The 12874-nt window shown below is 54.8% G+C and overlaps 1 protein-coding gene across 2 annotated transcripts; it reads right to left on the reverse strand.

The window, feature by feature from the left end:
- Positions 1-7: 7 nt before the first annotated feature.
- On the reverse strand, positions 8-11258 carry R3HCC1 (R3H domain and coiled-coil containing 1). Of its 2 annotated transcripts, none has more exons than XM_075444592.1 (8): positions 11164-11258; positions 9130-9258; positions 7933-8070; positions 6428-7679; positions 6001-6173; positions 4657-4727; positions 3686-3781; positions 8-1697 (listed from the first exon to the last, which is right to left on the reverse strand). In XM_075444592.1, the coding sequence occupies exons 2-8, from the start codon at positions 9222-9224 to the stop codon at positions 1549-1551; spliced, it is 1974 nt and encodes a 657-aa protein (XP_075300707.1). In that variant the 5' UTR covers positions 9225-9258; positions 11164-11258; the 3' UTR covers positions 8-1548. The 2 variants fall into 2 exon arrangements, with proteins under 2 accessions (XP_075300707.1, XP_075300706.1); XM_075444591.1 differs by lacking the exon at positions 11164-11258 and adding an exon at positions 11008-11044.
- Between the last annotated feature and the right edge of the window lie 1616 nt (positions 11259-12874).

Below are 12874 nucleotides of genomic sequence, written 5' to 3' on the forward strand. Positions count from 1 at the left end.
GTGAAACTCTTGTATTCAACAATCAACTCCCAACACAATCTCCGCAGCGGAGCAGCTAATGCCGAACTGCTTTCTACACGTGCATCGGGGCTCCACGAGCTACACCTCCCTTCTACCATCCAGAAGACTGCGCAGATCTCCTGGTGATGAGTCCACGGGACTGTGAATTTCCATTACGCAGTAAGCTATTCACCCAGTAGATTCTATGTACATCTAAACATTACCTTCTAAGCTGGATATTCACTCTGTCTTTTCTTGAAAGGATTAACTTAGTTAAGGCATTGTATCATCGCTGTACCTTACAGAGGTGACTTCATGGCTTTCATCATCAGGGATCTGGACCTGTGCTGTTGCAGACCCACCTGTGTAAGTCGTCTTTAAAAGGAGTTTTACACTTGGTAAATTCATAATGGTGCTAAGTGTGTTCCTCTGTTTGTTTGAGGACGCACGTTGCTACAGATTTTCAGACACAGCTACTTGAATAAAAACATTTTACCCAGACAAATGTTTTATATGCCATCTGTGTATTTCTACTCCATGAAAGTTTAGGGCCTTGTTCACAATTCCTGGTACGGAAGTTTTTTCTCCCTCTGTGTGTGTACGGAAGACTTCTACAAGCAGCTAAAGGTAACTGCGTACTTAGAGCTGGCTGTGTCCAGCGTGTGCTCTCCATAACCTACCTCACAGGGGTGTTGTGAGGCTTAAAGAATGCGGAAGTCTTTTGCTAATGCCTGTCAGAGTATTTCTATTGTTTATCCAGTGGTCCAGATGGTGGCATCTAGCAAAGGTTTTTAGCCTACTGTAAGGTGGAAAACTCCCTCGTGTTCTCAGGATGCCGGACTGTGTAGTAAAAGCAGGGTCTGAGATGTGCTGGGTGCTCTGCAGCTGCTGCCACAACAAGGGGCCCGCGGCAGCTCTCGACACCAGGCTCTGGGCAAGCCAGAACTGGCAAGTTCTGGTTTTCTTTTCCAATCGGTGTATGACAACTTTCCTTGCCAGCAGTGCAACAAAGCAAGTCAGGATCTTTAAATGCTATGTAAATAAGGAAAAACCCTGAAAGCCACTTGCATTCAATGCTTGTCAGTTTTGTGGGATATTTTAACAATAACATTACAACAAAGCAACTGTTAAACAGATTTTTTTTTTTTTTTTTTTTTTTTTTGGTCTCCTGCAGATGCTCTGCTCTTGCTTACAGCTGAATTTTGGCCAACAAGATACAATTCCCTTACTGTAATGCATTTTTTTTAAATTACACAGCAGGCTTTTCTGTAAGCAGCCTTACTTTCTGCAGGTGCCCCAGTGAGTAACAGACACTTTGAAACAAGGTAGGGCAAGATGCTCTCCGTACTGAAGAGCGAACAGCAGCCCTCACAGGCCCTGGCTCTTGAGCTCAAGATTTCATTAATAGTCAACTTTTTTCCTTTCCAACTTTAGAAACAAAAGACGGTGCTAATCCATAAGAGACCATCCCCGTGGCAACTCACTGTTCTGCATGCGGTTTAATAGCACAGCCACGCTCATCTAGACATCTTTTTTTAGCCATGATGGTTATTCCTCCTGGTCCAAGCTCTCAGGCAGGAGCAGTTCGGCGCCCGAGACGTCCTGCTGCTTGTGCTTCAAACCCAAAGCCCGCGTCACCAGCCTCTTCGCCACGGCGGTGTCGGTCTGGGGTCTTTCTTTCGCGAGGTGAAGGAGCTCTAGGTAAAAACGGGTGAAAAACATGAAGTCAGTGCTCGTTCCGGAAAGAGCCTTGTGGCTAAACCACAGGGCTGGCAGACAGAAGGGCTGGTTTCTATTTTCTTAGTTCCTTTGCATGAGTAAATCATTCTGTCCCTATCCAGTAAATTGCTGTTTCTTTTAGAAAGATGTGCCTCCAGCTTTGCACTTCAAGATCTCTCAGTGACAGTTCAAAAGCTATTTGGCTATGATTAAGCTTCAGGCCTCTTCTGCAGTGGTAGAGAGAATTATTCCCTGTTCGCTTTGAGGAACGGCTTCCTAACCGTTCCTGGCAAAATTCAGCAAGTCCCATCTCTGAGAACAAAATGAAGGCACACAGTTCCAACCAATTTATCCATGCATAGGGAAGTCTGATCTCAGTTTAGACTAATCAAAACCAGCAGTTTAAATCCTTAGAAAGCAGCAAGGAAAAAAAATCTGCATTTTTTTTAAAAAACAGCTAAATCTATCGGATGCTTTGGGAAAGCCCTTTGGCCAGTAACCGCCGTTTTCTGGTAGACACCTGGCTTGCTACAGTTTCATCTTACACCAAAACTTTACCAAGTCCACAGTAGTCTGGATTTGGCAATCACCTAATCATTTATCAGCAACTGTTTGCAAATTTATTATCCAGTTAGCAATGGGGGCTTTGCTTGCTTTTTCAGAAGTTTTATTAATAAAGGCGGCCCATCAGCAGCTTAAAAGAAAAAGGGGCAGACTCAAACTGCCACTTTCTTAACAAAGCTCAAAAAGATAAAAAAAAAAAGAGACACTGTCAGCTAATTAGGATCCAAATTTGTATTTGGAAAAAAAATTGCTACTTAAACTGAATACAACAGATTTTATATATAATGTTCCCCAGAAGGAGCTTATAACCTGATTCAGGAGTGTGCCGACAGGCCACAGCCCCAAGAATCGGGAACCAGGAATGAAAACGGATGAAGGGGAGAGCGCAAACTCAAATCCCATTCTTCGACGTTTCATTTAAAATCCAGCAGTCTGAAGAACTCAGGAACTTCTACCTGTGACAGTGTCCCTTTAAAGCATTAATACTGAAATTTGTTTCCACTGCAATGTACTGTCGCAATAACAGTACAGTTGTAGGTTCAGCAAAGTCTCTACTGCTACACCATTCATGGCATTTCTTTACTGTGGCAAGTATAACTGATTACAATATGATTTTAAAAGGCAATAAAATAAATAAAACAATGTTAATGGCTAAGCTTAATAATTTCTTCCTTCACCTGATACTGAATATAAAATTATGCCAACCACAAACTGTAACTGCTCTCGGGTTTGTCTCGCCTGTCACCTTTGCCCGTGCAGAGAACCCTTCCGGGCAGGCGCACGGCATTCGCTGCGCTTTGCCTTCCTGCAGCCACTGCTACACCCAACACCACAACTCTTCACTTAGAGCTTCACACAGGCGAAGCAAACTGCACAAGAAAGACCAAGCCTGAATTTCAGCAAACCACTTAGCCGGAGAGTAAACAAAAAGCAGCAGGATTTGATGCTTTTTTAATTCAGTCCTCATAGGGAAAGGAGAAAGAGAGACTGAAAACTGAAGCGCAGGTACCAGCTGCAGTTATCTTTCCTGTAAGCAGTCTGCAATGTAGTCTTGCTCTGCAAATTTGGTTTTGTGTTTACATTCACCCGTGCCAACCACACATGCCTGCTGCAAACAGGCAGAAGCCAGCATTACTGCTGCAGTAAGCTTGAACATAACTATAAAACAGGTTGGTTGAAAACATTGTTAAAAAAAAGCCCACGCATCTGCAGGCTTGCGCTGAAAACTCTGTGCAACAGCTCGCTGGCCTGCAATCCCAATAAAGCTATAAAAATTTAAAAAAACACCTGGTCCTTAATATATATTTCCCCATTTAATTTGTCCTTGTGACCACTAAGGATACAGAAGACTGGTAAACCAAGAAATAACATTAGTAATAATTAAGAAAAGAGATTGTCTTACTTGGTCGCTGCAGTGCCTTGGTCTTCGACTGCTTTGTTGCGTGGATCAAGGGTCGGATCTTTAAACAAGGGTAACGTCGCCCCAGGGCTTGAGATGCTGCAAAGAACAAAGATGGCTGAAATTAGCAGGCTGAATTTTGATGGCTTTAATAAAAATCAGTACATGGTGTAACAACAATGAATAATTTGAGCTTTGGCAGCTGATTCATTATCTCAAAAGTTGTACTAAAACAGCTAAACTCATTCCGGTCGCCTCAGGCTTACCTCACCCATTCCTCGCGCAGGAAGAGTCCCAAGAAAATATAAACACATTTTAAAAGACAACTCTGTCCTTATTAGACTAAATCGCAAGCAAAAAGCATAAGCTTTTGGACTATGTACGCTGCTGGATGTGGAAACCTCTCTAGGGCTGGCGCTGACCTGGGCTTGGTGCCTGACCCGCGTGCCAGCGCACGCCCAAGGGCCCCAGGAATTTTGTCGGGTTACAAGAGAGAAAAAAACTGAAGTAGCAAAGCAGATTAATTTCGAGAAATGCAGCGCGAGTTGCTCACCAAAGAAAAGGTGCCCTGGTTGTTATCCAGGCCAATTAAAAACCTGCTGTTCTTGCAAAGCAGAGTTTCCACACACCACCACAGCAACTCCAGCTTCTCCAGCCTTAAAAGCCTTTCAAGTCTGAAGCGTGCAGGAGGGAAGACGTGATGAACCATAACTGCCCTTGGCAAGAGCTCGGCCCAAGTGCGCGACTCGGCAGCCGCACGTTGCAAACCCCCGCGTCAGCACAGGGCCAGGCTGCAAGAGCCGAGAAACCTTCCATCACAGCCACGGAGCCAGCCACAAAACCCTCTGTCACAGCCACGGAGCCAGCCACGCTACCCTCCGCCACAGCCACGGAGCCAGCCACAAAACCCTCCGCCACAGCCACGGAGCCAGCCACAAAACCCTCCGTCACAGCCACGGAGCCAGCCACGCTACCTGCAGACAGGCTGGAGAAGATTCCCAGGGCGTGCGTGTCATCGACCCACTGGATTTTGAAGCCACTCTCACTAAAATGAAAAGACAGTAGAGTAATATTAATTAGTAAGAAAGAAGAAAAAAAACCCACACACAATAAAACTCATCAGCCACCTTCAGTTATCAAGAGTACGTAGTATTTTTACGTAGCCAGCTGGTGCTTTTCAAGGCATTCTACCTGTTTATACATGAGGGCAAAGAGAAGGAAGAAACAGAACACCAGATGTGCCCCTTTCAAGGCCACCATCTACGATTCCCCCATCAGCTCTCCTTTGCCTCTGAAAAAACCCTTGGCCAAAGTCAACCTCAGTTTCAGGGGCTGTCTTGGAACACAAAAATATTATTTGTCACTTATGTATTACTTTACAACCACCACCCGACTGCTCAGGCATCTACAATAGAAAGCAAGGGATTTAGAAGAGTGGGTTCCAAGGCGTAGGGTGAAGAGACCGATGTGAAAATGTAATACAGTGTCAGTGGAAAAGGTGAGCTGGGGAGCAGGGAGCTGAAAGCTCTTCCTGCAGCACACACCACACAAACACGATCGACTGCTCAGACCAGGTCCGTCAATGTTCAGCTCAGATTCACTCTCACAGCGAGGGGAAAAACTACGTTAGAGGAAACACGCACGATGACCAGCAGCTGCTTTAAAATGTAGATCTTGTTCTTTAATGTAAGGGACGCGCTGAGGTGAAGTGTTCACGTCCAATCTGCCAGGAATATCAAGAGAGGAGGAGGGTGGCGGGAGGAAGGCAGGGAGAGGTGCCTACAGACCCCGTGTCTGCGTGCTCTGGCAGAGCGAGACCGACTCCGAGCTGCACCACGCGCCGTTTACCACTACGGCACGGCTGGATTTTGTTCTGGTCCTGCTACAAACCCCATGTCGCTCCCGTAGGTAGGCACAACGCCCTGCTCCCCGTATTTACATAATAAACCTTATCTCCAGCAGCAGAATTGAGCCCTTTTTCTTGCAAAGACTTACGTAGGCATGTGATTCCACTCAGGTACCAGAACACAGTAACAAAGCAGCTCTTAGAAAGCACCCCACAGCTCTCACTGAAGCCAGAGCAGAAGGAGTAAGGCTGCACGTAGATAACTGTGTGCATGGCAGAGCCCTGAAGAACCAGTCATGTTTTAAATCATGCATAAACTGCAGGAAAGTGTCCTTTAAGGCACAGAAAGCGTGCTAGATGTAAGGGCACGAAGGTAAAACTAGAATTCAACGTTTGTCAGGTTGCACATTCCAGCCTGACCACTGCTCCCTCCACGCCCCTGGTGCGCTCCGGCTCCCGGAGAGGTACTCACTGGAAATCCGAGAACACTTCCAACAGATTCTCCGTTTTCAGCGACGGTGGGAAGTCATAGATTTCAGTTACGTGGCCAAAATCCCCCTCGCTGAGCTGTGCGTCTCCGTAGCTGGAATAATCAAAGCTGATCTTCTCGATGCTGATGTCCTTCACGGTGAGATAACCCACAATCTGAGAACAGTAACAAAAAAACCCATAAATCAGACAAGGTTTCACTTCAAAAGGCAACCCTCCAGGGCCCCACTTTGGTCCCCGCAAACCACTCCTGCAGCCACGCTCCCGCCAACAGGTTCGGCAGCCGCCCGGGGCAGCCCGGCACAGGGACTCTCCTCCCACGGACAAACGCTTTCCCCTCGGGCCGGCTCCTTGCCACCCTTTCCCCCCCAAAATCGCTCCCCACGGCAATACCCACGGCACAGCCCTACCTCCGCAAAGAGCTCCGCGGTGCAGTCGTCCTCGAGGCCGCTCTGCCCGCGGACGGCTGCGCTCTCCTCTTTATCGCCCGCAGACAAACGCAGCTCGCGCCACAGCGCGCCAGCCAAGCCTGAACGCTCCCCGTCCTCCTCCTCCTCCTCTGCCACGGGCACCTTCCCGCCGCGGTTCTGCACGGGAGCATCCACCCGGTGCTCGTTCTGGTCCTCGGGAGCCAATGGGGCACCACGGACCAGCTCAGGAGTGGCCAGAGGCTCATCTGGGGCTTCTGGGGGGTTCTGGCTTTGGGTATGCTCGTCCCGGGCGACGCTCGGGCACTCTTGATCTTGGCTTTCCAGTTCGGAGAAACTCTGGCCCCGCTCCGCCGGGCCGGTGTGCACAAAGTCCTCGCCCGGTTCTTCAGGCGGCGACACATTTCCGCCGCTCTCCGGGCTCTTGGCAGCAGCACAGCTCTTATCCGGGTTTTCCAGCACCGGCGACGCTGCGCTCGGCTCTGCTGCAGCCGGGTCCGTACAGCAGCTACCGCTGCGACTTTCTGACAGGGAGGAGTTTTCGCTGCACTCCGCTGCACCGGCATCCCGGCTGGTTTGGTCTTCAGCTCGCTGTCGGCACAGGCTTTCGCTGCCTTCCGGTACAACAGCGTTGTCACAGCTCTGATCTTGCTCTTCTGCTTCGGTTGGGTTTTTATTGTGTACAGAAGAAAGGGAATCTGAACAGTCTTTCTCCTGACTTGCCTGCCCAGAGAAATCGTTGCTGTTCTCTAACGACAGGACATCCACACAGCGCACAGGACGTTCATCGTTTCTGTCGCTGTTACTTTTTGCCGAAACACACCCTTCGCCAGGCTCCTGCTGCTTGCCAGGGACCAAGGAGTCACCCCCTGGGCTGCCTCCAGACCCGCCCAGCTCCTCCCGGGTGGCTCTGACTGAAGCTTTGGGGCAGATCTCTCCTTCCTGGGCCACAACCCCACCTGACTCGGTGCCAGCCGCCACCGGGCTCTCCCGCTCCCCCCATTCTGCCCTCTTGCGCATCGCCTTGGGGACGTACAGGGCTTTATCTGGTTTCTTCCAGGGCGGCCTCTTGATCCTGCCGGAGCCCACGCAGGCTCGGGAGCTGTCACCGTGTGCCTCCCCGCCGTGCCGCGGCCTGCCGCCTCGGCCCCCCCGGCCCCACGGCTGCGGAGCTCGCTGCGGTCTCGTTGGGTTGCTGCTGGGTTTTTGGTCGCTCGTCTCGCTGCCGGGCAGCCTGGGATCGAGAGAACGGCAAGGCGTGAGCAGAGGAACCCCAGGAACGTGACATTTGCAAAAGAGAGCGAGAGGAGGAAAAGCATCAAATCCACATAGAAACCAGCAGACAGAAAACACGACTGGAAGATGCTGTCAATAACAGACACGCTCCTCCTTGCGGAGAAGCACCACGCAAACTTCACTCTCCTAAGCCTGAACAAAAACCCGACGGCCATGGAAAGAGAACCCCCGTTCCATCTACCGCACCGTACCTCACGGCCGAGTGACAGATGACCGTCCTCCTCCTCCATCCTTCTCCCACGGAGAAGCTGCTCAGCAAATCCACGTTGTCCACGGTCCGATGGATCAGGTACCTGAGGCGACTGGACAGGGGGGGGAACAGCAGCACTCTGAAATGAGAGAGGGGTCGGGGGCATCAGCAGCTTGCAGGAAGGGAAAGGACAGGAGCGTAGCAAGAAGTTATTAACCTCTTCCCCAGAGCAGGATTTAAATGCAAGCCCCAAAGCCAAGCAGGACTTTCTAGCACTGCAGAGCCCAAACCCCTTCTCCACCCTGGAGGTCTGGACAGACGCGCTCGCTCTGCACGTAGCACGGGGAGCGCAGGGTGGCTGGCACTGCCTGGTCCCTGGACCTTTGGCTGGGACTCTTGCTCCTGCCCAGATCCCTGCTGGGAACGGCCGGAAAGCGCCAGCAGAAGGGTGTTACTGGTCCCCTTCCTCCCAGTCTGAGTGCGCTCCAGAAACCAGCAATTAAAAGAATGTGAATGGATGTATAAACGCCACATTCAGTTTCACTGCATTTAAACATGTTTTTGTAATTCTGGCTTTGTTCCTGAGCTTTTCACAATTGCATAGATACTTTCTCTGCCAAACTTTTTTTTAAAAAAAGCAACGAAACAAGTATTTAAGGTCATCACAAGCTGGCAGGAAGCTGAACTAAGCAACCCCACTCCTGCTCCTGTCTAACACCTTCTTTTCGGCCATCTCAAGGGCTTCAAAGGCCACTGGATGAGGGACTAGGCCCAGGTAAACCCAGCCCGGCCAAAGAAAAACAACGCAGCAATCCAAGGCAACGGAGTTTGCTGCTGTGGAAGCGGATCTGGTGCACAGGAAGCCCTCAGCAGAGAGGAGAAACAAAACAGTTTGATTACGAAATTATTCACAGTAACTCATAGGCTGACGAGCGAGCTAGGCCAGGCTGGGGCTGGAGCAAAAGCCACCGGCATCCAAAGCAACTCTGCGTTGAGGAGCGTGAATGGAGCAGAGCGCGCGGCAGAACCCCCCCGGGGTGCTCCGAGCGGGGCTGGAGCTCTGCAGCCAGGCTCCAAACGCCGCCGCTTTCAGCCCGCAGAACCGCTGCGAAGCAGAGACACGAGCGACAGCGTGCCGCTGCGCGCGCCGCCGGGGAGCGCGTCACCCAGGCAGGGACCCCGCGCCCCGGGGACCCACCTGCGGTGCTGCCCCTGCAGCATGAACTGCTCCAGCTCCTCCGCGATCCTGCCCACGAACTCATCCTCGTCGGGCGAGAGGAAAACGCCGTCCATGCAGCGCAGCGCCAGGGTGGCAGCGGATGGAGGCCTGCGGAGGGACAGGGACACGTGGAGAGCTGGCCGCCAGCCTGCTGCACCCCATCCCTTACCCTGGGCACCCCAGCACCATGCATGTCTCTGTGCACCCCCTCAACTCCCCTGTACACCCCCCAGCATCCTATACTGCTCTGTGCACCCTACTGCACCCCATCCCTTTCCCTGGGCACCCCGTGCTGCCCTATGCACCCTGCTGCACCCCATCCCTTTCCCCAGGCACCCCAGCACCATGCATGTCTCTGTGCACCCCCTCAACTCCCCTGTACACCCCCCAGCATCCCACACTGCTCTGTGCACCCTACTGTACCCCATCCCTTTCCCTGTGTACCCTGCTGCACCCCATCCCTTGCCCTGGGCACCCCGTGCTGCCCTATGCACCCTGCTGCACCCCATCCCTTTCCCCAGGCACCCCAGCACCATGCATGTCTCTGTGCACCCCCTCAACTCCCCTGTACACCCCCCAGCATCCCATACTGCTCTGTGCACCCTACTGCACCCCATCCCTTTCCCTGGGCACCCCGTGCTGCCCTATGCACCCTGCTGCACCCCATCCCTTGCCCTGTGCACCCCCTCAACTCCCCTGTACACCCCCCAGCATCCCACACTGCTCTGTGCACCCTACTGTACCCCATCCCTTTCCCTGTGTACCCTGCTGCACCCCATCCCTTGCCCCGGGCACCCCGTGCTGCCCTATGCATCCTGCTGCACCCCATCCATTTCCCCAGGCACCCCAGCACCATGCACGTCTCTGTGCACCCCCTGAACTCCCCAGTACACCCCCAAGCATCCCACACTGCTCTGTGCACCCTACTGCACCCCATCCCTTTGCCTGTGTACCCTGCTGCACCCCATCCCCTTCTCTGGACGCCCCAGCATCGTCTATGGCTCTGTGCACCCCCTCAACTCCTCTACACACCCTCCAGCACCCCATGCTGCCTGGTGCACCCTGCTGCACCCCATCCCTTTCCCCAGGCACCCTAACACCCCGTGCTGCCTGGTGCACCCTACTGCACCCCATCCCTTTCTCCGGGTACCCCAGCACCCCACATGGCTCTGTACATCCCCTCAACACCCCTGTACACCCCCCAGCACCCTCTGCTGCACCCCATCCCTTTCACTGGGTAACCCAGCATCACCTCTGGCTCCGTGCACCCCCTCAACACCCCTGTACACCCCCCAGCACCCTCTGCTGCACCCCATCCCTTTCACTGGGCACCCCAACACCATATATGGCTCCGTGCACCCCCTCAACACCCCTGTACACCCCCCAGCACCCTCTGCTGCACCCCATCCCTTTCACTGGGCACCCCAACACCATATATGGCTCTGTGCACCCCCTCAACACCCCTGTACACCCCCCAGCACCCTCTGCTGCACCCCATCCCTTTCACTGGGTAACCCAGCATCACCTCTGGCTCCGTGCACCCCCTCAACACCCCTGTACACCCCCCAGCACCCCCCGCAGCGCCCCATCCCTTTCACTGGGCAACCCAGCACCACGTATGGCTCTGTGCACCCCCTCAACACCCCCATACACCCCCCAGCACCTCGTGCTGCCCGGTGCACCCCTCAACTCCCCCGCGCACCCCGCTACCACCCTCCCCATGCACCCCCCGCACCCCGTACGGCTTTTTTGAACCGTTACCCCCTTCCCCGCGCACCCCCCGACCCCCCCAGCACCCCGGGACCCCCCCCGCACCGCAGGCCGCTGCGGGCCCAGGCCCAGCCCCCCCCCCCTTACCCCCAGCACCACGTGCAGCTTTCCGCACCCCGCTGCCCCCCCAACTGCCGCGCTGGGCTCTGCACCCCGTTTACCCCCCTCCTTCCCGACACCCCCGGCACCCCCCAACCCCCTCGGGGGGCCCTGCGCGGCCCCCCCTCCCCCCCCGGCGCTCACCGCCAGGCCCGGCCGAGCAGCTCCCGGGAGCGCCTGCGCCCGGTTCCGGCCCCTCCCGCCAGGCAGCGCCGCCCCGCCCCCCCCGGGGGGGCTGCGGGCTCGCGAGGGGGGGGGGAGGATCTCGCGGGGGGGGGGGGGGGGGGTAGGCCGCGAAGTGGGGGGGAGCGCGGGGGGCCTACGGTTGGGCCCAGGCAGGCGGCGCGGCCCTGGCCCCCGCAGCAGGCCCGGGGGTGGGGGTGTCACGTGGGTGAGCCCACGCGCGGAGCGGCCCCGCTCCAACCCTGCAGCCCCCCCGCGAGGGGGGGGGGGGGGGGGCAGCTCCCAGGAGCAGCCCCCCCCCCCCCCCCCCAAGAGCTTTAAAATTCTCGTTTTCCCTCCATTTCCCCAGCCCCGTTTCCCTAGGAATAAATAGAGGTTTTCGGTACCGGCCCAGGTCCCGCCAGCCCCAAAATCCCCGAGTTTTCACCCATTTCGGCCCCTGCTTCAGGGCGACCGCAGGCAGACGCAGCCTCTGCCGCTGCGAGCCAGAGTTTGGGGGTCACTCAGGGGAGACTGGGGTCTGGTTGAGGAGCACCAGGTGAAGGCAGCAAGGCAGGGGCTCGGCCTTTCTCCACCTGCTGACTTCCCCTTAATGAGTTAATGAGTTCAGCCTCGATCCTGGGGGACAACGTGCCCCGGGGGACGGTTTCTGGACGAGTCAGGGGCTCAAGAAATGGGAAAAATCTTGCCCAGAAGAGAACTGCGGGGGGCAGCGCATGGAGCGATGGCGTTCGGGGCATCCCCCCACGCTCCGCAGCGGAGCTGCTCCCGGCGGAGAAGTCGCCGCCGCTCAGGGAGCGAGGTGGATGAAAACGAATCACGGGGTTCGTTAGCGACGTGGTCAAACGTGACTAAGGACCTTCGTTGTTTCTCTTGGAGGAGCAGAAGGGGACCATGTCCGGGCTCCTTCCTGCACCCACGCACGGCCGAGCCCCAGGCAGCATGGCTGGTACCTGGGAACCTCAGGAGATCCTCCTCAGCAGGATTAATCAGCAGACTGATTGCTCCAAATTACCGTGGGGATGGAGAAAGCCAGGCCTGTGGTTTCACAAGAGCTTCTGCCAGGCTCCTCCAAGCACCCTGAGACCCTCCTCCAGCCCTTCAGCTGTGCCCAGAGCCGCCCTGGAGCCCAGCCCTGAGAAGAGCAGCTGATGTTTCCAATCCTCCCCTTCCTCTGCTAAGTCCAGTCCTCCTAAACCTTAAAAAATCACCTCAAGGGCAGCAGCCACCCCCTGTCCCACGCTGTCCCCCCGGTCACGCTGCTCCTGCAGCCCAGCCGGGGCAGGAGCGCTGGGCATGGCCTCTGCACCAGCCACCCGCACGCAGTTGATTCCCGGAGTCTTCTGCCTGCCCCAGGCCGACACAGCAAAACGGGCATGGATTTCATGACTGTGAGACAGGCCCTCTGCCCAGCCTTAGAATCATCAAGGTTGGAAGAGACCGCCAAGATCATCAAGTCCAACTGTCTACCCATCACTACCATGCCTGCCAAACCATGTCCCCAGGTGCCACATCTGCACATTTTTTGAGCCCCTCCAGGGATGGGGACTCCACCACCTCCCTGGGCAGCCTGGTCCAATGCCTGACCACTCTTTCAGTAAAGAAATTTTTCCTAATGTCCAATCTAAACCTCCCCTGACGCAACTTGAGGCCGTTTCCGCTCACCCGATCG

The sequence above is a fragment of the Opisthocomus hoazin genome, chromosome 28 (genome assembly GCF_030867145.1).
Source record: "Opisthocomus hoazin isolate bOpiHoa1 chromosome 28, bOpiHoa1.hap1, whole genome shotgun sequence".
Classification (NCBI taxonomy): domain Eukaryota; kingdom Metazoa; phylum Chordata; class Aves; order Opisthocomiformes; family Opisthocomidae; genus Opisthocomus; species Opisthocomus hoazin.

Bases quoted from the DNA above. Each gene is read 5' to 3' on its own strand.
- R3HCC1 (XM_075444592.1), bottom strand. From the start codon at position 9,224: ATGGACGGCGTTTTCCTCTCGCCCGACGAGGATGAGTTCGTGGGCAGG. The intron at 4,728-6,000 runs GTGAGTACCTCT...TTTTCATTTTAG, and splicing joins GAAGTGTTCTCGGATTTCCA to TGAGAGTGGCTTCAAAATCC. The intron at 1,698-3,685 runs GTAAGACAATCT...GTTTTTACCTAG, and splicing joins CAAGGCACTGCAGCGACCAA to AGCTCCTTCACCTCGCGAAA.